Source organism: Sturnira hondurensis, unplaced genomic scaffold (genome assembly GCF_014824575.4).
Source record: "Sturnira hondurensis isolate 20B ecotype Veracruz unplaced genomic scaffold, ASM1482457v3 Scaffold0000880, whole genome shotgun sequence".
NCBI lineage: Eukaryota > Metazoa > Chordata > Mammalia > Chiroptera > Phyllostomidae > Sturnira > Sturnira hondurensis.
Genome location: NW_028073511.1, coordinates 262,229 through 288,122, shown reverse-complemented (window position 1 = coordinate 288,122; position 25,894 = coordinate 262,229). Strand labels below are relative to the sequence as shown.

General features: G+C 39.9%; 1 protein-coding gene across 1 annotated transcript in view; it reads right to left on the bottom strand.

The window, feature by feature from the left end:
• The window catches only part of DNAH8 (dynein axonemal heavy chain 8), a 303,075-nt gene that overhangs the window by 36,301 nt on the left and 240,880 nt on the right, over positions 1-25,894 (bottom strand). Inside the window, exons 80-85 of the mRNA XM_037051914.1 lie at positions 19,519-19,592; positions 17,137-17,289; positions 16,662-16,817; positions 11,661-11,777; positions 9,742-9,843; positions 5,632-5,792 (exon numbers count right to left, since the gene is read on the bottom strand). Of these exons, the coding sequence (XP_036907809.1) occupies positions 5,632-5,792; positions 9,742-9,843; positions 11,661-11,777; positions 16,662-16,817; positions 17,137-17,289; positions 19,519-19,592 (763 nt within the window). The remainder of the gene's footprint in view (positions 1-5,631; positions 5,793-9,741; positions 9,844-11,660; positions 11,778-16,661; positions 16,818-17,136; positions 17,290-19,518; positions 19,593-25,894) is intronic.

Here is a 25,894-nt window from a genome sequence, read left to right as displayed (position 1 = left end):
GAAAGGGTAGTAAGAATATATATGTACATGTCTGTGTGTATGTATGTCTAAGCAAAAAGAAACACAAGGAAGAAACAAGAAACTGATGCATTTGATTGGTCATACAGAAAGGGGGAAGTGGGTTGGAAGTNAATAAAATATATATATATATATATATATATATATATACACACACACATACATATACATACACACACACACACACACACACACATACCTATACCTATACATATACATATACATGGAGAGAGAGATAGAATGGAAAATTTGTTTAAGAGAGAAAGGGTAGTAAGAGTATATGTGTACATGTCTGTGTGTATGTATGTCTAAGCAAAAAGAAACACAAGGAAGAAACAAGAAACTGATGCATTTGATTGGTCATACAGAAAGGGGGAAGTGGGTTGGAAGTGAGACGTCTCTAAGAACACCTTAGTATCTAGTTGGGACTTTCAGCCATGTTCATGTTTCACATAATTAAACAACCAACAAAGATGGGAAAAAACCCTAAAATGTAATACAAATAAAAACAAATTATCCTTGGCCAGGTGGCTAGTTGGTCGGAGCATTATCTGTACACCAAAAGGTTGTGGGTTCAATCCCTGGTCAGGCACATGCCTCGGTCACAGGTTCAATCCCCAGTCATGGAGCATACAGGAGGCTACTGATGAATGTTTCTCACATTGATCTCTCTCTGTCTCTCTTTCTCCCCTTCCTCACTCTCTAAAAGCTATAAAAACATATCCTCAGGTGAGGACTTTTTTAAAAAGTTGAAAAAAACATAAATGTACCTAGATATCAATTGATAGTATAACCAAACAGAAAAAAATGTGAGTGACATTTGGACATAATACCCTGTGCACCCTCAGTGGGATTTATTCCAAGAGTAAAGAGAACAGCAAAGAAAGCTGCCTCTGTACTTCGGACATTTGTTTGTGGTAGAGACACTGGAGGGGTTATTCAGAACAAGTGAGTAAATGCAGGGTCCGGCAGAGGTAAGGCTGCTGGAGGTGGTTGGTTGGGTGATAATATGGGTGCACCAACTTACAGTTTTTTTTTTCATTTTTTAAATTTTATTGGTTATACCATTACAGTTGTTCTATTCCCCCCTTCATTCCCCTCCACCCACACACTCCCTCCCCCAACATTCTCCCCACCTTAGTTTACAACCACGTGTCTCAAGTTCTTTAGATTCTATATTTCCCCTACTATTCTTGCCCTCCCCCCTATCTATTTCCTACCTACCATCTGTGCTATTTTCTGTACCTTCTCCCCACTTCTCCTCCTCCCACTCTCCTGTTGCTAACCCTCCATGTGTTCTTCGTTTCTATGGTTCCACTCCTGATCTAGCTGTCCTCCGGGTTTGCTTTTGTTTTAGGTGTGGTTGTTAATAACTGTGAGTTTGCTGTCCTTTCACTGTTCATATTTTTCATCTTCTGTTTATTACATAAGTCCCTTTAGCATTTCATATAATAAGGGCTTGGTGATGATGAACTCCTTGAACTTGAGCTTGTCTGAGAAGCACTTTATCTGTCCTTCCATTCTAAATGAAAGTTTTGCTGGATAAAGCAATCTTGGATGTAGGTCTTTGTATTTCATGACTTGGAATACTTCTTTCCAGCCCCTTCTTGCCTTTTGAGAAATCCACTGACAATCTGATGGGAACTCCTTTGTAGATGACTGTCCCCTTATCTCTTGATGCTTCTAGGAGTCTCTCCTTCATTTTAGTCTTGGCTAATGTAATTATGATGTGCCTTGGTGTGTTCCTTCTTGGGTCCAACTTCTTTGGGACTCTCTGAGCTTCCTGGATTTCCTGGAAGTCTATTTCCTTTGCCAGATTGGGGAAGTTCTCCTTTATTATTTGTTCCAATAAGTTTTCCACTTGTGGCTGTTTCTTTCCCCCTTCTGGTACCCCTATACTTTGGATGTTGGAACGTTTAAAGATGTCCTGGAGGTTCCTAAGCCTCTCCTCAGTTTTTTGAATTCTCATTTCTTCATTCTTTTCTGGTTGCATGTTTTGTTCTTCCTTCTGGTCCATTCCATTGATTTGAGTCCCAGTTTCTTTTCCATTGCTATTGGTTTCCTGGACATCTCCCTTCATTTCAATTAGTTTAGCCTTCATATGTTCCTCTAACTTGTGACTATAATCTACAGTTCTGTGAGCATCCTGATAAACAGTGTCTTGAATTGTGCTTCTGAGAGGCTGGCAATTTCTCGGTTGCTGAGAGTTATGGGCTCTGGGACTTTGAGTTCTTCTTGTGCCATCTTTTGGGCTGTTCTTGCCTGTTATGTAGCAGGATCGGAGCCCTAGGTGTTCACCAGAGCAGGGCAACTCAGTTGCTGGGTTGTGATGCTGTATGTGGGGGCGGGGTCAACAAGGAGCAATGGCGTCCTGTCTGCTGCCTCCCGCCGCTGCCACTGTCACTGGGGCCCTCGCGTTTCGTCCCACTGCAGGCGAATGTGCAACCACAGTGAGCCCTCTGCCACTGGGTTTGCCCTCTGGGGCCTGCTTGGTCCATCTCACTGTGTGTGAATGTGCGACTGCAGTCAGTCTGCCCCACACCCTGACTGTGTTCCAGCAACCTGCACGCCTATGTCAGGGGATCTTTCCTGCCTGACCCTGCTCCACTGCTGGCTCCGCTCCTCCTCTTACCATTCTGGTTAAACAGTTTGTTGTTGTCGGACTTCCGTATAATTCAATTTTCTGTTCTTTGGCTGTGTCTTTGTTCACCAAGCCTTTGTTGTATTCCAACTTGGTTGTGGGAGAAGGCACAGTGTTTCCACCTATGCCTCCATCTTGGCAGAAGTCCAACTTATAGTTTTAATTTGAACACTTCATCTAAAATGTTGTATGGTGTGCTTGAGTGTAATATTGCTATGTTACAGAATTACATGCTTATGATTTTGTAATAAAAAGGGGGCGTTATTTGTGCTGGATGCCGCATATTCAAGTTGCTGGGAACCAGAGTTCTCACCATGGGAGAAAGGAGATAACAATACAGAACGAAGGAAGTCAAGAACAGCTCCGAGGTTTATAATCGGAATTGGAGTTATTAATATTGGCTTATGGCATTTTAAAAAGTACACATTTCCTGGCTCTGTCCCCTGAGAGGGGTTCCAAGCGCACATGCATGCGCACACACACACAGAAATAAATGCGGTTATACACGGACATAACTGCAAATATTTAAACAGAGGTTTAAATATAGAAAGAGAAAAGGCAAATGGAACAAATTGTTAATAATCAGTGAATTTCAGTGAAGGGTAATTGAGCGTTTACTGTGTACTTGCAACTTTTCTGAGAGTCTGTAATAGCTCAAAATAAAACTCAAGGGAAAAGCACTTTGTCTCTCTATTGTTTCACATTTGAATTACATTTTAGTTGCCCTGGTTTGGACTCTTTCGAGCTCTGGTTTATCTTTTGTGTGAGCTGATGACCAGAACTGCCTACAGTAATCCAGGCATAGGCACGCCATCCTCGTTAAGTCAGGGTGAGATGGTGTCAACTTGTTTTATGTGCCCCTTGGCAGGATCCCATAGCACATGACAGGATCGGATTTCTAGGAACCAGCTCTCATGGCTCCTCAGGCTCTTGCCAAGGATGGAATCCATGTTCAGAGCCTTCCTATGTGAACCGCCTCAACTGCTAATTTACAAGTGCATTAAAACTTTATCGGTCATTTTCCCACCCACTCGCATGAACTCATGAGATCTTTCTATAGATTATCCCCACCCATTAGATCCTCCACAGCCTGGAATAATTTAGTATTGCTGTCACATTCAACAAATATTTGCTCAGCATCAGGCCTTGGTTAGCACTGGAGGAACAGTAGTGAAAATAGACCAAAGTTTCAACGTAATGGAGTTTATGTTAAATGATGGCAGCCAGACAACAGAAAACAAGTAAGTTAGTACAGAGTATGTCAGTTGATGATAAAATCTATAGAAAAAAGCAGATGAGGAGGATAGAGTCTGAGACAGGGGTTGGTTTGCAGCCAGGGAAGTCTTCTCTGACATTTAAGCAAAGACTGGAAGAGGTAAAAGATGAGCCACAGTGTTATCTGGGGATAAAGACTTGCCAGAAAGTCAAATATCCTGTGGGGAGAGCCTCTGGCCTCTCTGATGACAGGAAGCCAGCAGGAGCTGGAGACAAGAGGCAACCAGTGAGGGAGGGGGCAGAATGGGACCTGGCTGAGGCATGGGGGCGGATGGAATTATTGGGCCTTGTAGGTCACGTGCAGGTCACTGTTGGTCTTTGACCTTGACTTGGAGTAAGACAGGAGCCTTAAGAGGGTTCTGGACAGAGGAATGATGTCGTCTGAGTCACATTTTTAAAGTCTCAGCTAAAGCAAAATTATTTGTTTTCTCTTTCAGATAATGTTTAAATCAATTCACAAATGGGTCCCTGAGGAATTCCTTTTATTTCTTCACTTCTTTTCTTATTTCCAGCTAACTTTATGACAGCTTTTATTCTTTAAATAACATCTAGAATCACCACTAAAGAACCATCAAGTTTTCTCATGGGGTCTGAAGGGAGCGTTAGCCCTGTGGGCCTTCAGAGTCATGCCCATACCTTTGAGGATGAAAAGAACAGGAGAGCGATTAGAGGAAAGGGGGAAGTTTGCATCAACATGGTGAAAAGAGGCCAGGAGGCCAAGCCTGGTGGAAGGGCGAGGCACATGTTCAGGGGTGGGAGCACATGTGGACTCCAGGGCTGCCCGACAAGGGTAGAGAACCGGGTGGGGACGTCCACTGCAGCTGCAGGTGAGTGACTGGGAGAGACACGCTGCATTCCATCTCAGCCAGGATAGCTCAGCATCTACCCAGTGAATCTCGGTTTCTATGACCTAAAACCACTCTCCTAGACATAAACTTATGCCCATCCAGAGGGGAATCTGAGCTGGGGCTTCCTGGAGTCCTCTCTGTGGAGCCTAGTGGTCCTGTTTTCAGGTGTGGACTTCTAGAGGGATGAGGGATGAGACCCCATCCAAAGGAAGGGTCCTAGTAGGGGCTTGGGACCTGGATGCATTTCCTATTGCTTCACTTATTGCCTCTTTCCTCAGTGACTGGAGCAGAGACCCCAGGTAGAGCTGTGACACCCAGCCTCTCTTCGCTGGCTCACTGCATTGTGCCCATGGTAGATAGTTAGTGACAGAAGAGTAGACAGAAGAGTGCCAGTGAGCACGTGAGTGAGCGGGACCTTGAAAGAGAGAAGATCAAGCAGAAACACCATCTGCATCCTCCTCTCTCTACCCTCCTGGCCCTATTAGATTCTGTTTATTTTTTATGGATTTTTTTTGAGGTAAGATTGGGAGACTGCGAGACTACAGTCCTATCAGTGGAGAGCATCAGTACCAATAACACCAAATGGTTTTATGACACCACAGAGAAGTAATCAATGCATAAATTAGACCTTTAACATTGTCATAAACTCCAGAGCATCAGGATTTAGTGAGGGGAGAGCAGCCAAGGTATGACAAAGTTGTAGCTGGGGGACAGAAAGTGACACTATTTTCCACAATAAAATAAAAAATAGGGAAAGGAGAGAGATTAAGAGAGAAAATGAAATGCACAGTCTTTGCCAAACTGAGTTACAAATGGCTCCTTCAAATTTAAAAAATGCTAGCAACTTACGTGATATCAGCATTTGGGTGAAGCCCAAAGACTTCGGGGTTATCTAGGGAGGGCAGTGACTGGATGTATTCAAAATACTGGTCCAAGGTTTTGCATAAAGGAATTTTATATCCCGTATAAAAACAGAAGGATGGTTCAAACATCTTCTCACTGAACCAGACCTATACAGGAGAGAAAATAGAAAAAACAACACCGATAAACATCTAAATGAAAACTGCTATTGTACAAGAGGAAGGGTTGCCTTATTTCCACGTTAATAGTTTTTAATTTTGAGGTTGAAAGCACCCAAACACAACCACTGAAAGAATAATGAGCACACTGATGAAGAAAAGAGAGAGGCCACAAGACAAAAACAATGCAGCCCCAGCCTCTGTTTAACAGCAAAGAAGATGCTAGCTAACAGTGGAGAGGAGAGAGCCAGCCTGGCAAGTCTGCTTGCCGCTTTAGTGACTGGGCGACCCTCAACCCCACTTTTGAAGAGGGGCGGCAGTACTACAGAGTAGATGAGGCAGCAACCACACACACACACACACACACACACACACACACACACACACACGACTCTCTGGCATTTTCAGTGCTGCCCTTCTCCCCCAAGCAGGGCTCATGCCAGGGGGCTCAGTCTGTGCTCACGGTGGCTCACAGCAGGTGCTGAGCACCGCACAAAGCCAGGGAAACTTCTCCCAAACCTCTCCCCTCCCACCCTGAGTTGGAGCGCTCCCTTCGTTAATTAAGTTCCGTCCTTGGCCACAAGAAGCAAACGTATCCAACCACCTTATTGTTCGCCTTAAGGACATTGTTTTCTCATTCCATATGAACTGATTATCCGTAATGTAACAGCAAGAGAACAAATATATACTTGGTGTGAATAGACTTATTCTGAAGAGGAAAAATAATAATGCTGAATGCCTATGAGCCAGATTTGAGGCAATGACTTTAGTATCTAACAGTGCAATTTTCCCAGTCGGAAGGGCAACAATGGGAAGGTAGGAGGGGCAGAAATGCGGGCAGGATGTCTGAATCACTTGGAGGACTGGACACAGAAAGAGGCGGGGGTTGTGCCTTACTTTAGTTAACCACCCTTCTCTAGTGTCTTCCCTCCAGCTCTTCTTCCAGCTCTTTTTTAGGTTGAGTGATTACTCTGAATACGAAACACCCCATCTCTTTTTTGCTTTATTTGCCACACTTCTATCCTATTCAAGTTCTTTGCACAAGGTAACGAGCTTAGAATGAGAACAGAATGCAAAGATGAGACACACACAGTCCTTTCCTTCAAGGAGCTTGTGACCCAGCAGAGGGCTAAGCCAATTACATAATAGCCACAATACAAAGTGCACTAAGGTGAGGACCAGAGGAAACAAAATAAGAGGAGTACTAAGGAGGCTGGAAGCAGGAAAAAAGAATAGCCATATGGAGGTCAAGTAAGGCTCTACCTAGGAGGTGATTTTGGCACTAAATCTCTCTGGCATTTTGATAGTGGAGACCACACAGGCAAATGCATAGAATAAATAATGCAAAATGTGAGGCAGGTTGCCCTGGCTGGTGTAGCTCAGTGGATTGAGCACGAGCCTGTGAAGCAAAGGGTCACTGGTTCCATTCCCGGTCGGGGCACATGCCTGGGTTGCAGGCCAGGTCCCCAGTGGGGGACACATGAGAGGCAACCACATATTGATGTTTCTCTCCCACTCTTTCTCCTTCCCTTCCCCCCTCCTCTAAAAATAAAAAATAAATAAATATTTTAAAAAAATGTGAGGCAGGTGAGGGAATGATGAAGTCTTGGGTAAATATAACATGGTGGTAAGAGACAGGACAGGAAAGTGAAGTGAGGCCATTTTATGGACGACTGTGGGTGTCAGGGTGATGACTGGTGTACATTTAAGAATGGGGAGATGAAAGTTATTAAAGAGAACAGTGCTGTGATGATGTCATTCATCAGAAAGACTACATTTCTGGTGATGTGGGGGACTAGGGAGGAAGACTGCAGGGAGTGACTAGTCACACAGATAGCAAAAGGCCACAGTGAGTTCTGTGTTGTCAGATGGTATATCTGTAAAAGCAACTTGAAGTTTTTTCCTGTTTTCCATTATTTTATTTATACAAATAGCTGCATTCATAAACATACAAATAGCTGAGTTTTACCCAATTTGGAGGACAGTTTGGGGGTGTAGTCAAAATACAGAATGTGAAGTCTACATGGAATTACTTTGAGAGATTCTAGAAGGTATTTGACAAAAATAAGCAGTCATACTCCAAAGACAAGAAATAAGGTTCTGCAATTGTTGGGTGTAGACACGCCATAAAATACTGAGACTAGAGAAAATAAACAGGGGTTCAAAGATTAGACCTACCTCAAAAGACACAGGAATAGAGGATCCAGTTTGGAGGCAATGATATACAATTAAATTGATTCTCACTCAGGCAATGCTAGATAACATGGTCAGGGTGATGGGGCAACAAAGAAGTTAGGTCCCCTAGTTGAAAGATAAGACTGAGATATCTTTTTTTTTCCTTTTGAACCTCACATATACAAGTGAGTTTATCATATTCCCTTATTTTATTGTTCTCATGAGTGTAGGCCACTTTTATCTTAGTTTTTTCCCCCCATTCAGCCCTGATATCTATTCTGGTCTCCTTCCCTCTGAGGACATCTGTTTAAATGTACTTGATCCTCGGCCAAGTGGCTCCATTGGCTGGAACACTGTCCTGTAGAGCAAAGTGTTGCAGGTTCGATCCTGATCCAGGGTCAGGGCACATGCCTAGATTATGAGTTCAATCCCCTATCAGGGTGCATATGGGAGGCAACCAATCAATGTTTCTCACATCAGTTTTTTTTCTCTCTCTCTCTCCCTTCCTCTCTCTTAAAAAAAGTCAATAAAAACATATCCTCAGGTGAGAATTAAATGTACTTGATATATGTCCTTGAATATCCATTTATCTTTGTGAAATATACACGTGTTACTTTATAGATCTATTTGATTTCAGTAAGCTCTGCACTCAGCAGCAACTGTTTAAGATCTGTGCATGTTGTCATGTGGATCATTTCTTCCAGGTGCCACACTTAACCCACAACAGACATCTACAACATTTAACTTAACTTATGTGTTCCCTCGTGACAGACTCCTTGGTTGCCTTCAACTTCCTACACACAAGACCACCATGAACATTTGCACACATATCCATTCGTGCACTCTTTCTAGAAATGCTCTGGAATGTACCTTGCCCGGGATACTTAATTTCAGTGAATTTTACCCAACTGCTTCCCAAGAGGTCTGTCCCAGTGTAGCCTCTGGCAGCCAGCTCTTGCCTTCACACCATCACCCACCTTTCTCCATATGCAGCTTCAAGAAAACTTGTAGGAAAAATCCCTTTTCTGGTCAACCCCCAGTTTACCAGAATACCCCCAATGTTTGTGCTTCCAATTTTGTTGAGGTTTTAACTTTGTTCAGGGGGAAAATCATTGAAACAGAGAACTAACAATATAGATTCTAATGTAAAGAATTCAAGTTACCATAAAGTGCTCACATATCCAATTTTCTCCCACTTAGATAATGTATATTGCTTCTTTCAAATGTAAAAATTTTTAGAAGAGTTTTGGTCTGATAGGTTATTTATACTTTCATCCACAATTGCTAAGGAATAACTTTCTCTAGAAAATGTTTACCAGTGTGATGTATGTGGATTTTATCAAGTACAGTGGAAAAACAAATACTTCATTAATTTTCAATTGTCTGTCCTAATGAAAAGGTGAGAAAACTCAAACTATAGTTCGTTTTCCAATCACTTTTGGGGGGCTTGAAATCCGTGTGACTTTAGAGGAAGAGGTGGAAAAATGACACCCCCTGTTTTGGGGAGGAGTGTGAGGAGAGGCCCTGGGCAGGCGCAGCGCACCTGCAGTGACGGGGACTCACTGACCACCAGCACACTGCCAGTTGGTTTGGTTTGGGTTTGGGTTGGAATTTAGTTTTGTTGGCTGATTCTTTGAAACAGTTCGGCTCAATACTTTTTGTCCCCTTAAGTTTGGCTTATCTATTAGAGAAAATATTTTTGTTTAAAAGGAAAATGCAATAAAATGTACTTATTTTACATGCTTTCCCCTCCAAACTGACTTACTCTAGCAAAGCAATTAAGTAGACGTTTATCAAAGTCATCTGTCACTCTGCCTCCATACTGTACTTCTCCAATCATGTACCGAACTGTACTCCACGACACACCCTGTATTGAAGATAAAAAAGAGTTAATCAGTGTCAATCCAAACAAATAATTCTAAACATCTCAGGTCTTTCTTAGAGGAAAGGTCTGGAAAAATAAGCACTATGTAGGCTGCATTTAAAAATCTCATTACATTATATTAATAACTCCTTTGGCACCACATGGCTGGAACTGCTATGGTTTGTTCACAGAAGAAAAATCCACAGTGCTAAATATCCGTGAATATGCTGCTCACTGATTATTTAAAGTAGGGGGAAAAACCTATTTTTTTCTCCATGTATGTAATCACCTATAGTGTTCATTACCATAATGCCAAGCTGTTAGATAAGAAAAAGTTGTGTTTAGTGAAGAAAAGAAAAAAATCAAGTAATCAATGTTCTAATATGCTTTGTTAGTAAATTTTTTTATTTAAAAATCAATTCAATAAATTTGAGGTAGGAGAAGTAAGGATGCTTGATTTTACTTTCTACTGGTTAAAACTTTACTTCTCACTTTTCAGAGAAATTATTTCAAGAGAATTGATATTTATATATACCAAAATGATAAATAATCAAAGAATATGAACACATGTGATATAATTATACATGAAAATGTCATAGTCAATTTATTATCCCCTTGTAACTTCAAGGAAAACGGTTTGATTCTAGATTTTCTGCCTGCCCATATAAAAATTCATCATGGCTTACCATCACCACTGAAACAAGGTCTCTATAATTTTCTTTAAAAAAAAAGATTTTATTTGTTTTTAGAGAGAGGAGAAGGGAAGGAGAGAGGGAGAGAAACATCAATGTGCGGTTGCTTCTTGTGCACCTCCTACTGGGGATGTGGCTGCAACCCAGGCATGCGCCCTGACTGGGAATCCAACTGGTGACCCTTTCATTTGCAGGTCCGTGCTCAATCCACTGAGCTACACCAGCCAGGCTAATAATTGTCTTCAAGATCCACTAGAAGAAAGGGAGTAGGGAATTGGTATTTATTGAGCCCTCATTATGTATAATATACTGTGCTTTACAAGGGCTAACTCACTTATTCTTCATAGAAGGCATGATCATTTTATAGATGAGGAAACAGGTTCTGAGCAGCTCAGGAACTTGCTCAAGATCATAAAAGAAACAGATTCCAGTCCTCTGCAACATATGTGTGGAAGGCCAACAAGGTTTGCAGTCTTAGTTCTGTGACCTTGAGGAAGCCCCTTACTCTCTTTTGTCATTATCTCATCAGTAAAATGGGGATAACAGTAATGCCTTCTGTATCTACTCCACAGAATTGTGAAAATAATAATGAAATCCTGCCTACAGAAGCACTCTGAAAACTGTGAAATGCTATACAATGATTAGTGACTGTTACTTTAGGAATTGTTGCTGTTTATCTACATAAGCTTAACCATCTGTTAAGATGTGGCTTTAGGTGAGAAAGAACTTCCCCCATGGGCTGGGAGATAACATTTTCACTTTTAAGGAGTCATGAGTAAGAGAAAAAAACGAGAAGTTTGATTTAAGGTGAATGCCCTCTCTGGAAATGCACTCTGACCCTTGGGTGTGAGACGGGGGAAAGCTGTGGTGCAGTGCAGGAGGGGGCGGGGAAGGCAGTGTGAGATAGAGAGTCCCAACGCACTGCTGCAGGCAGCAGGCTGCAAGGGGAAATGGCTGGACCAGTAAACAGCCGACTGGAATGAGCAGTCCCTTCTCAGGGAGGTGGGGGACACAGAACGTCCCTTCAGGCTGCATATCAGGCTGAAAATGTCTGTAGAACCTTGATTAAGGACAGCAATCAACATAGAAAAAAGATTAAAAATAGAAAAAAGAAGGTATTTCACTCACTTTTTTGATATCACATTCATCAAGGTGATTCTGAATGAACTGAACACTGGCTGTGAAGTCAGCAGAGTTGAATTCATAGGGAATATTCCATCCTAAGGGGCCAAATTTGCGGCGCTCCTTAAAAACACCAAAGAAAAATGCTGAGTGAGATTTCAAAATTGTCAGCAGTTGATTCCTTGTTTATTATTTTCAAAGTAAGGAAAATTAAGGCGTGATGTGAAAATAAGTTGATGTAAAAGAACAGCATACATTTTCTGGTGTAACAACCACTGAAAGTATTATTCCGTGGCTCAAGAACAAATCTCCAAATGTTTGCTGAATTGCAGTTCTTGGGTTTAAAGAGAAGTCTCGGTTTCCACTGCCAACTCAAAAAAAAAATGCAATAGATGCTCAATAAATATCTGTTGAATGAATTTGTTTATTCTAAATTGGACTCTTGGAAGTTTGAAGTGTTAAATGTAAGGTTTTGAATTTTTGTTTTTCAAATTGAATAACTTAGGCATTCAAGAGCATTTAGAGTTTCTGCTGGTTTCACTTTGTAATCTTGCATTTCAGATTCTGAAAACTAAGTATTTCTGTTGTAAAACATGATGCATCTATCTGTCTTAAAGTGTTCTCACTGCCTTCATTTGTACGCTCCTATGAAACACTGGCTGTTTCCAATTACCAAATTATGCATAATAATCAAATTGGTCTCAGATTAAATGTTTCAATTGCCTTGATATCCTGGAGACCATTTTAAAGGTATGTTGCGTAAGAATTTATCATTCTAGGCCCTGATTACCTAGCAAACCACACAGATGGTTTGCCACAGATGGAAAGCTCTTGCCACACCATCAGCTTTCCCTGCCACCTCCTGCACACACAGCCAGTCGCTAAGGAAGATCCAATGATTTCTTTGGGTTATCTCTTAGACCTTTGGCCTTTGACTCTACCACCAGAGGTGGTGACCCATGTGGAAAGCAGAGTCCCTATATATCTATAGGAAGATATAATCATACTTTTCTATCTCTAAATATATTCTTTGTCTCTTCTGCCTTCCCCAACCCAACACACACACACGCTGTTTTCGCAAACTAGTCTCCTTCTTTCTGCAGCTGCTTCATGCTTCAGATCCTGAAAAATACCACCATTCAAAGAAATCTAAATGAATTTTAGTTTGGACAGGTCCATGGACAGGTCAGAGAAGAAATTCAGAAAGCATGAAGGTTTTAATTTCTGATTTTCAGGATATGCTTTTAAAATATTAGGTAAACCATGAAAATTAATTTGGGTCCAGATGTCTGGCTCTAGGAGATCAGACTGAGGGCAAAAATGTAACTTTCAAAAATGTCTACTTCCTTTCAAGGTGTAACCTTCTGTGGAAAACTAAAAATAAAACTGCCTTTTGACCCAGCAATTCTACTGCTGAGATTATACCCTAAGAACCCTGAAACACCCATTCAAAAGAACCTATGCACCCCAATGTTCATAGCAGCACAATTTACAATGGCCAAAGTGCTGAAAGCAACCTAAATGCCTATCAGTAAATTAATGGATTAAAAAACTGTGGTGCATTTACATAATGGAATACTACACAGCAGAAAGAAAGAAGGAACTCCTACCCTTCTCAACAACATGGATGGAACGAGTGTACCATGCTAAGTGAAATAAACACCATCACGTTTGCATAAAGCAAGCAAGGGATATCTGAGTAATTTGGAGGAATCAATTAACAAATCAGGTATTTAGCTATTATGTCCAAATCTAGAAAAATGTCACAACCTATCCAATTCAGAACACACTTTCCTACATCAGTTGCATCTCAAGCTGTAATGCTCGCCCAAATCACTTGGGCATTTTATTACAATGCAGACTCTGATTCAGCAGGTCTGGGGTGGGACCTGAGATTCATCTCTTACAAGCTCCCCAGTGATCGGATGCTGCTGGCCCAGGACTACAAGGCCCTAAAGAACTCTGGGTTTTTCTATCAAGCTAGTTTTATCCTAACCAAGTAAAAGAAAATATTTAGTTAGTACCACAGCACACATTTTTGAAATAAAAAAAAGGACAGAGGAAAACATGCTTGAGTTATCAGCACTCCCTGTATACTCATAAAACTAGATAACAGAATTATAGAAATGGGGAAATTCTTGAAAGATCACCTCCTCCTGCCTCTAAGTGCACAGAAGGGGAAACAGAGACTCCGAGAGGGGCATGACTTGACCAACTCCACTTACATAGGTAATTGATTTTGCAGCAAGTACTAAAGCCTAGGCTGCCTGACACTTTGTGAAATGCTATTTCTAGCACTACCATCATTGGATTTTAAGAGATTCAATCTTTTATTCACAGACATGCCACTGTTGGCTTCATGGCCTTAGCAAAGGGGATTTTTTTCTGCTTTAACCCAAATATGTCATGTTAAGCGCAAGCACACTTCAGCCCATGACCTGACCACAGTCCTGTTGTTCCTCTGTTTAGCACTTGGATAACGCCGCTAACAACACAGGTTGCCACACCGACCATACGGAAAACATCCTAGTCACTTCTCCATGATAAGCACAATGGAAGAGTTGAATCATCACCAGTAGGAACAGAAATCATAAAATATATTATTTGTGAACTGGGAACTAAAAAAACAGAGCTAAAGCAATATTTGTATTAGTATTAGAATGTGATAAGGTCTAGCAAAATGAACACTCCCCAGATAAGGATGCATGAAATAGGCTTCAGTGTAATTTACAGTCCAAAAGCCACAGTGGGACTTACTGAAAATAACCACCCATGTTTTTACCTGATTTTAACTTTCTCAGGGTTGGGGGACAGATAAGCACTAGCCCTCTCTGTTGGACAGTGTGGAACCCTGCAAAATGGTAGGGGCAATGAACCTGAGGGTAAGTATGCCCAGAGTGTTCTGGGCGGGGAGGGGAAGGTGAGCGCTCTGCATACACTGTGCAGCTGACGCATGGCTTCTGGTTTAAGCCTCAGGGAAGGGCAATTGCAGAAAGTATTTAAAGAAGCCTCTTCATCTCTCTGTGAAATGAAGGAGTGAATCAAGTATATGAACATTATACAACTTTCAAATAAAGGACCAAACACAAAATTTTAATGTAGAACAAAGCAGTAATGGAATGAAAAAATCCTATTGACAAGTTGCTGGATAGCCATACAATCATCAAATTACTTTTCAAAATCATTTTTTCATTTTCATTTACAGTTGGCATACATTATTGTATCACGTGGATACCCCAGTGCTTAGACATTACACAATTTTATAACTGATCCTGATAAATCTTGTACCCATCTGACACCATACATAGTTATTAGACTATTATTGACTTTATATCCTGAGTGCTGTACTTTATATCCCCATAATTATTCTATAATAATCAATCTGTACTTCTTAATCCCTTCACCTTTTTTGCCCATCCCTCTAACCCTCCTTCCTATCTGGCAAGCATCAACACATTCTGTATCTATGATTCTGTTTCTGTTCTGCTTGTTTGTTTATTTTGTTTTGTATATTCAATTGTTGACAGATAGGTATTTACTGCTATTTTATTGTTTATATTTTTTTATCTTCTTCTTCTTAAAGAAGACTCTTTAACATTTCCTATAATACTGGTTCAGTGGTGATGAACTCCTTTAGATTATTCTTATCTGGGAAGCTCTTTATATGTCCTTCAATTCTAAATGATAGCTTTGCTAGATAGAATAATTTTGGCTATAGGTTCTTGCTTTTCATTGCTTTGAATATTCCTTGCCAATCTCTTGTAGCCTGCAAAGTTTCTTTTAAGAAATCAGCTGTCTTATGGGAGCTCTCTTGTAGGTAACTAGCTGCTGTTCTCTTTCTACTTTTAAGATTCTCTCTTTGTCTTTAACTTTTGGCATTTTAATTATGATGTGTCTTATTGTGGGCCTCTTTGGGTTCACCTTGTTTGGGACTCTCTGTGCTTCTTGGACTTGTATGTCTATTTCCTTCACCAGGTTAGGGATGTTTTCTGTCATTATTGTTTCACATAGGTTTTCAATTTTTTGCTATCTCTCATCTTCTTCTGGCACCTCTATGATGCCAATTTTGGTATGCTTGAAGTTTTTCTAGAGGCTCCTTACACTATCCTAAGTTTTTTGGATTGTTTTTCCTTGTTGTTGTTCTGAATGGTTGTTTTTTTTTGTTCCTTATATTCCAGATTGCTGATTCAATTCTTGGCTTCATCCTCTCTACTGTTGAATCTACTAGAGGCAGAATTCAAAACACTGGTTATAAGGATACTCAATGAACTTAGTGAAACCCTCAACAACATTACAAAAAGAAAGCAGTCAGAAATAAAGAATATACTAACTGAAATGACAGAATGAAAAAATTCCACAGACAAGTTGCTGGGTAGCCATAAAATTATCAAATTTAAGTATATGGTAAAAGTAAATAGCCAACAACCTGGAAACAACAGATAACCGATGTGACTCCTCCATCCAACACCACCACCACTCTCGCTAGTGGGAAATAGGGTCAAAACTTGCATTTGAGGTAGCCAATGCAGGACTTGACTCCTTGGTCTACTGACTACAAAGTGAACTTAACCACTTTGAATCTCAATTTCCTCATTTTTAAAATAGTGATAATCCTACCTTGAAATGTGGTTCTTAGTATTACATGAGATGGTGCACACTAGATTCCTGGCCATCATAGGCACTTTGGAAACCAAGCTCCTACCTAGATAATCCATTTGTTCATCCCACAAATATTTATGGAGCTCTGGCAATGCCCCAGCTGCTGCTATGATAGGAAGATTCAGCAGTTACAAAAGGACAAAGTCTTTGCCCTCAAGAGGCTTATACTCTAATGGAAGGGTGGGAAAAGATGATGAGTACATAAACAAATATATTTTTGGCAGGTGGGAAAAAGTGTCAGGAAGGGGAAAAGGGCAGGGTGAGGGGACACAGTGCAGAAAACACCCTTATGAAAGGCCACACAACAACGTGAGCATCCCCAAAGTGTGCAACTGCTGCAGACATTACCTGCACGGTGGAGTGTAGAAATGCCACTGTGTAAAGCATTGGCTTCCACATGGGTAAATTACTGACATCCAGGAGGTCTTGATTAATTCCTGCAAATGTTCTTTTCAAACCTGCACGTATGCCTTGGGGTGGCTCATTAGTGAATTTGAGAGAAGTCTGTCATAAAAAGCAAATGGTAATTTTGTTTCTATAAATTACTGTAAAGGATAAACAGAAATTACAATATGTCAGACAATAATAAACTGATGGTACATAAAATGTGACACTGATCAGAGCTGAAACCCAATAAATTAGTACCAAGTCTCAGAACTCTTCTGTGGAAGAACAGTTCTCAGTGATTAGAGGAAACGATTTTGCAGTGCCAACTCTACTGGACCAAAAAGCCTGTTGTGTTTCCATCCTTCAATAATGCCAATTACACTATCTTTATTTGTATAATTCTCAAGAAAAACACACTTATCTCCTAATAACAAACCTGGAGCAATGTAATTGGAAATCGATCGTGGGGCTCAGTGGTTATCCACACTCGGAAAGAATCATCATTGGCTTCGGTGGTAATTATTGTCTCTAACAATTCTTCCATGAACTCCAGGCCAAGGTGACAATTTTGCAGTAATACCCAGCCACCCTGCATTCCAAAACGATTTCATATTAATTTCTTGTAACTTTTTTGGTATGATTATAGTAAGAACAAAATATACAAATAAGTTGTTTTTAAACCTTTGCTTAGGGCATAGGAAAACTCTTTTGAGTCTATATTTTTAATAAAATTACTGTATGTCAAAACAATAATTTCTTCTGCTACTGACAAAGCTGTTCACTTGGAATCAAGTGGCTCAGAGTGATTGGACTCTGCCACCCAGCAGGGAACAGAAACTGAAACTACAGTCAAACTTGTATAAGTACAGTGTGTGCACCATCTAATGGTGGGAATGGGGATTTTGGAATTTGTAACTTAAATTGTTCTTCCTACAGAAACTGGGAACTGACTTACCCCTAAACCACAGTCACAAAGAGAGGCACTATCCTCTCATGAAAGTTGTATTCAGTGAATTTTGTGATATTTGCTACCATAAATACTAAATCTAATTTTTTGTTATCACTCTTCCCATAATTCCTGAAAACACAAAACTTATTAAGTAACTATCTAAATACCTGATAAAAAACTATCTTTAACAATATAATTCACATAACCATCACTCCTATGTGAGAAAATGGTTTACTACCCAGACAAAATTTTGCCCCCCTTACATAACAAGATCAGATTAAATACAGCTACAAAATATGGAGCACAATAAAGACATGGTAAGGTTTGTGTATTACACTTTCTAATGTAAGAGAAAATGCAATACAGACTGGCTTAAACAGCAAAGAGTTTGTGTTGGTCTAGACAACTGAGATGTCCGGGGAAGATGGACTTTACAGGTAGTTTATGCCTTCATGGACCCAGTTAACTTCTGGTTCCCCGCTCTGCATTCCGCAGTACCAGCTTTACCCTACATCCAGTCCTCAAGTGGCAACGTGGCTACTACACTGGGTCACTTTTCCCCCCCAATAATGCTATTATTATCAGTACTTATCCCACCTTGAGAAATAGCACATAAAAGTTGTAAAAGCTAGTATTTCAAAGGTGGTAAATGTAAATGCACTTTCTAAAAAGTTTCTCACTTGTTTTTACGAGAAGAAATTATTTAGGGCTCGAAGTGCAACTGTCAAGTCACTCAAGTAAGTGAATCATTCCGTGTGAGTAAAAACAATTATATGTAATTGCTTTGATATATATACATGGAATACAATATATTTTGAATTTGATTAAGTGATAAAAATTATGGCTTAGAGTACCTGAGAATTAATGACCAGGGGAAAAATTTGATGACCCAAGCAGAGTTTTAGCCTATTAACACTCTGTAGTCATTAATTCCCGGGTTAAACCGTGCTAAAGTTGCTACAAACATTATGAGATAAAAAGCTTAAAAACAAACCAAGATCTTATCTTATTTTCATAAATTGTGCAATTTCTTATTACAGCTGAAATTGCTATCTACCAAGCATTTCTAGAAAATTAATGTCCTGTGCATTTATTAGGTGTGACGGAAAACGTTTTTCAACAACCTATCTGGTATGCAATTTCCAATAAAAACCATTAACAATATTTAAACATGCCATCCTCAAATATATCTTATTTGGCCCAAACTATCCATTAATGAAAAAAATAACAGTATAATTTTAACCAAAAACTGAAATTTAACTGTTTCAATCTCTCACTTTCTTAGCATTATCTATTAATACTAATCGTGAAATTCTAAGACTGGTAATAGCTACATCCTTAGGAACTGGAAAGTGTGTATGACAAACTGTCAAAAAAAATTAGTGAAAACATGCCCTGACCAGTGTGGCTTAGTTGCTTGGGCATTGTCCCACAAAGTGAAAGGTGGCTGGTTCGATTCCCAGTCAGAGTAGAGGCCTGGGTTGCAGGTTTGGTCCCCAGCTGAGGTGTGTATGAGCAGCAACTGATCAATGTTCCTTCCTCTCTCATGTTGATGTTTCTCTCCTTGTCTTTCTCTTTCCCTTCTCCTCTCTAAAACTAACTAGATAAAAAATCTTTTAAGATAATGAAAATAAAATGGAGCATATACTATAGAAAATGAAACAAGCTTTTTGTGAGGATGTCTGAAGCGAACTAGCATGAGATAATCAAACAAAGGTTGACTATATACACATAAAGAAAAGTAGGAAGAATCACCAAGCACCACAGGCAGAGTGCTGCCCCATCACTGTGGCAGTCCTAGACAGGCCTGCTGGCTAGGGGGACAAGAGAGAGAATGTTGCATTCGAGTGTTTGTTCCTTGCTTGATACCTGCTGCATTGACATCTGAATCAGCTTTCGAGCATGTACTTCTTGTCCTTGCCCCATTGAGATGGTTCTGCACTCTGTAATACAGGAGAAAGTTCATTATGTTAAAACATAAATTTTATAACAGGACTGGGACAAAACATTAATTTCTGAATGGTCATACTCTCCCTAGGAAGGAGCTGTTATTACTGAAACAGGTCTGGCCTTGGGTCGTGTTGATGAGAGAAATTAGCGGAGCAGTAACTGGAGGAACCACCAGGAGAGGGAAAAGCAAGGAAAACCAGACAAAAGGCACAAGTTTTGGGGTCTTTGGGGATAACAAGAAGGAAGACTGATGGTGGTAGAGGTATTATATCTATAATATCAGCTATGATATTATAGATAATCAGAGGGAAGGAGTATTTTTACATTTTGCTATATGTTTTGATGAGAAACCTCCGTGGTGTTTTACAGATACTTCAGGAAAGATTTAACTGAATTTTTATTCTTTTAGGATGTCAGACTTGCAGTGCTTCTGTCTGTTTTGGTTTTGTTTGCATGTTTGTCCATTTTCTGAGATGGAACTTCAGGCAGCTCAGCCCAATGTGGGCCACATTCAGGTTACATCTCCACCTCAGAAGTGAGAGCAAAGAGAAAGTGGAGGTCACTTGCTGATCAGAAGTGTGATTATAATTTAGGGGAGAATACACCACTTAGGCTCATAAGTACATTTGATGTCCCAGGCAGAGAACCACATTCGTGTCCTGCCATTGGAATTCACTAAATTGAAGAAATCTATGAATCGCGCTTGTGAAATTCGAACTGGGAATTAACTTTTAAACACGCCTTTGTGGACCCAGATTTTCTTCAGTTTGGGAGGCATGATCTCGGCATGGGGAAAAGGAGGCCAGCGGAGACGTCGTGAAGCAGCATATGGTCTGCCCTACTCGGCTGGCAGAGTCTGACTCCTCAGAAAAACGGGCTGCTGTGGTTGGGCAGTGACGCTACAAGAGACTGGAAAAATTCAATGGATGGGGAGGGAACCAGAGAAGAAGTTTTCAGGATATACCATTTAAATAACACCGTGTGGTTAATGGCCAGAGATTCCATTAGGGCCTGTAGGTGCAACATGAGGGATCCAGGGCCCCAGGGGAAAACTTTGCAATGGGCGCCCAAGAGAGCACTGCTTGGAGAATCAGGAATTGCCATAGGCCAAGGCTACTGAACAAAGCTAGACACCCCCCACAAGGCCCATGATCTCTCCTGCTTCAGTGGAACCAGGCACTGTTTCCACAGGTATCTGAGAAGAATCCACACACAGCCTATAAAAGGAGAAGAAATGTATTTTATTGATTATGCCATTACAGTTGTCCCATTTTCCCCCCTTCATTCCCCTCTACCCTGCATACCCCTCCCCACACATCCCACCCCCCTTTAGTTCATGTCCATGTGTCACAAGTTCTTTAGCTTCTACATTCCCCACACTATTCTTGCCCTCCCCCTGTCTATTTTCTCCCCACCATCTATGCTACTTATTCTCTGTACCTTCTCCCCCCTTCTCCTCCTCCCACTCCCCTGTTGCTAACCCTCCATATGATCTTCATTTCTGTGGCTCCACTCCTGTCTAGCTGTCCACTTCGTTTGCTTTTAGTTTAGGTGTGGTTGTTAACAACTGTGAGTTTGCTGTCCTTTCACTGTTCATCTTTTTTATCTTCTTTTTCTTAGATAAGTCCCTTTTACATTTCATATAATAAAGGCGTGGTGATGATGAACTCCTTGAACTTGACCTTATCTGGGAAGCGCTTTACCAAGCCATTATTACATGATATGTTAAAGAGACTTGTGTAAGAAAAAGATCAAAACTATGAACATTAAAATGGCAATAAATTCACAACTATTAACAACTGACTCTAAAAAAGGAAAAATAAACTAAGCAAACAAACAGAACAGAAACAGAATCATAGGTATGGCAATCATTTGAAGGATTATCAGCTGGGAAGTTGAAGGGAGAGAATGGGAGAAAAGGTACAGGTATTAAAAAGTAAAAATCCATAGGTACAGAATAGATATGTGGATGCTAAGAACAGTATAGGAAATGGAGTAGCCAAAGAACTTACACGTATGACCCATGGACATGAACTAAGGGGGTATTGTGGTGGGGTTGAGTGGGTAACTGGTGGAATGGGCAAAAGGGTAAAATTGGGAAAACTGCAATAGCATAATCAGTAAAGTACATTTTAAAAAAGAAAAGAAAAGAAAGGAGAAGAAATGGGAGGTGGGCCTTGGGTGGGAGGAGCCTCTGGATGGTACCAAGAAATACTGAACACTTCTTACGTTGGAAGACCACACAAGTGCCCTGTGGGTCAACAGGGAAAGGCTGATTTGGACAAAAAGTAGAAACACGTGAATGTAAGCCAAGATCTATCTCCTCTCCGTCAACTTGGAAATAATACACCTTCTAAAAAGAACCCATTTTTGTCCAAGTGGCCTGAGTTTCTTCTACTGATCTCCAGGTTTGGGGTTGAGAAAAGATTTAAGAGAGAATCTGACCGCTTTCCCACATCTCTACTTCTGTTCCCCTGGTCCAAGTGACTGTCACCTTTGGCCTGGATTTTTGCAATAGCCACCTAACTGGGGGCCTCACTCCCACTGTTATTCCCTAATAGCTTTTCATCCCACTGCCTACAGAAGGATTCTGACAAGCTCTAAATCAGATTATGTCCATCCTCTGCTCAGAACTCTCTGATGGATTCCCATTTCATTCAGAGTAAAATCCAAAACCCAATCCAGAGTTCTTACCTACAGCCTCTAAGGCCCTACACAATCAACCCCCACCTGCAGTCACACTCTACACACACACACACACACCCCTTTTCTTACCTCACCACTCTACCCCTCATTCATTCATTTTTCTCCTGCTGCACTGGCCTCTTCATGTTCCCTCTGCCTGAAATGTGTTTCTTTGTCAGAGGCATTGACTCACTTGCTTCACATGTTGGGTCTTCCTCACCCCCTCAACCAGGCCTTCCCTCACCATCCTATCTAAAACATCACTCCCCGCCCCATCACTCTGCCCCTTACCCACCTTCTTTCTTCCCATGTTACATAGTTTTCTTAGTATGGTATATACTCACTTGCTTATCAACTATTGTCTGCTTTGCCGCCACACTAGAATATCAGATCCAGGAGAGAAAGGGCTTAGATCAGCACCCAGACAGTGTATGGCCCTCAGCAGCTGCTCAAAAGTTATTTTCTTAAACTCTTAAAATTGATATATAGCCCTGGCTAGTGTGGCTCAGTGGACTGAGTGCTGGCCTGCGAATCAAAGGGTCACTGGTTCGATTCCCAGTCAGGGCACATGCCTGGGTTTTGGGCCAGGTCCCCAGTGGGGGTTATGTGAGAGGCAAACACACATTGATGTTTCTCTCCTTCTCTTTCTCTCTCCTTTCCCCTCTCTCTAAAAATAAATAAATAATAAAATCTTTTAAAAACATCGATGTATAATTCACGTATCACATTAAAGTATGCAAGTTGAATTATGGTTTTAGTATATTCATAAAGTTGTAGAACAATCACTATTATCTGATCTCAGAACATTTTCCTCAGCCCCAAAGAAACCTCATACTCATTGACAGTGACTCCCCATCACCCCTCTACCCCTGCACTCACTACAAAAACCACAGAGAATCAACAAGCCAAAAGTGTCTTCTCTGAGATCAGCAAACTAACACCACAAAGGGGATTCTCAGAGACAACCAAGCAGAGGGCTCTGCAGGAGGGTTGCTGCAGGGAACGTGCATAATTACTCTTTCACGGTCTGGGGTTGGGTTGTATTTTTTATTTTTTGGTTGCTTGTATTTGAGAGACTTTAGTTAATATTTCCCCTGCCTTTCTCTTTCATTCCAAAATTAGGCTTGTGTCTCTTTTACTTTTCCTTTCTTTAAAAAAAAACAAACCTATTTCTAATTAAGCAATATATAGTCATAGTGAGAGCTTTGGAGAATATAGTAGAGTATAAAGAAAAAATTAAAATCACCAATATCCCTCCCTAGAGGCCTTCATTCTAATCTTTTTTAATATGCACAATCCACAATCCCTTACCCTCATTTCAAAATTCAAAGCACTCTGAAAACTGAAAATTTTGCCATAAAATTATTTTAGTGGCAAAAACTGACCTGAATGGACATGGGGCTATTTACAGTCTTTGATTTATCACTATCTTATGAATATTAATACTCTTCTCTGCAGTGTATTATAGAATATGTGGAATACTAAAAGCTGGAAAATTTTTATTTCTGAAACTTATCTGGCATTTGAATAACTATGCTGATCTATGTATGTGTGTACTAAATATATACATATCACACATTACATCTATACATATAAAATAACATACATGCTATTTTATGTCTCTACTTCTTACGGCCAGTATATTGTGAGCATTTTACTGCCATTAAATACTACTGGAAAGCAGTTTTTAATGGCGATACAGTTCCTTTATGCTGTTCATTCAGCCATGACCCTTTTGTACATTTGAGACATTTCCAATTTTTAATATTAAAAATAGCATTAGATTAAATTAAACATCCTTGCTTATATATCTTGATGTGTACCTCTCAGTATTATTTCAACTTATTTCTTATTTCTGTCAAGTCTAATAGTTTTCCAGTTTTTTCCTAGGAAAAATTCTTACATATTACATCCCCTTCCAGGTAGGATACTTGGAACAAAGCACGCAAACCATTTTAACGAGGTTTCATGATATATGCAAAGGGACTGCTGGTATCCCCGGCCGCGACGGAACGCTGCGATTCCTAACCAACTCTTATCCTCAGTTGTGCTTTAACTTACGGTGCTTCTGACATTGAGAAAGCAGTCTTAAAACTTTATCCAAATTATCTATCTTGTCCCTCTCATTTTGGACTCTGGTATTATGATCAAGGAAATCTCAGACACTGCAATACTACTGAACTATTCAATATACTCTTTTTATTTTCTATAGCTTAATTTAAGCCATAAAAAACCTTAATCAATGTGGAACTTTACTTTGGAGTTTAATGCGAGGTAAAACTCTTACTTTTTTCCACTACTTCAACATTATTTATTTAATTCATTTATCCTCCACTGATTTGAAATGTGAATCTTATCATAGACTAAACTAATATATACACTAGAATCTAATTTGGGGCCTTTAATTTTGCTGTGTTGATTTGTTTATCCACTCTGAGCCATCCTCATACTGATTAAATTATCTCAATTTGATAGTTTTAAGAACCTGGTGGTGTTCACTCCCCATTATTCTTTTTCCCTTTCAAGCTCTCTGGGCTATTCTTGTCCTTTTATTGTTCTAGATGATCTAAGATCCCACTCTTATGCCATTAGGAAAAAATACTGTTGGAATTTCAATTAGACTTCCATTCAATTTATAGATTAATTTAGGGACTATTGACATCTTTATAATATTGAATCTTTATCCTGAGAATGTGGTTTAACTCTCCATTACTTTAACCCACTTTTACGTCTATAAGAAAGTTTTATAGTTTTCTTCTAATGGCTATTTTAAAAATTGTTGCTCAGTTTTACTTTTATTGCTATACTGAATGGGATTTTTACATTTTATTTTATACGATGCTCCATTGATTTTTTAACATATTTATTTTGTGACCAGCCACCTTCCTGAACTATCCTGTTGAGTCTAATAGTTTTTCAGCTGATTCATTTTTTTAGTTAGACAATTACACTATCTGAGAATAAGGATGATGTTTGCCCCTACTCTCCCACAGTTACCTCTTTTATTTATTACTCTTACAAGACATTAGCTATATCTTCCACAACAACGCTAACTACTAGTGGTGGTAACAGACATCTCTACCTTCTTCCCGACGTCAATGTGCACATCTCCAGTCGGTCATCACCGAGTATGGTGTGACGTCTGAAGTACACATTCATCACCATGTTAACAAAATATTTTTCTATTTATGCTTTTTAACAGCCAGATACAAATATTAACTTTTTATACAATGCTTTTTTAGCATCTATCAAGGTAATAATATGATAGCTTAAGGGAAAGCCTTTTACTTATTGTTGTGGTAAGATTTTTTATTATCATACCTTTCTTATTTCAACTATGCATTTCTACTTGGTCAGGATACATTATTAATTTTTGCATGTTGTTTTTTTTCTAATTTTACATTGAATTCTTCTTGCTTGCATTTTAGCTAAGATCCTTATATTTATATCTATAATTTGATTCTTTCTTTTTCTTTCTTTTATGCAGTTACTAGGTCGGTCTGTTTTTGATATCAGAATGGTGCTACTCCGTTAAAATAAAAAGGAAAATATACCTTATTTTACCATGTTCTAGAATGGAATACAGCATGTGAAAGTTTTGAAAGACTTA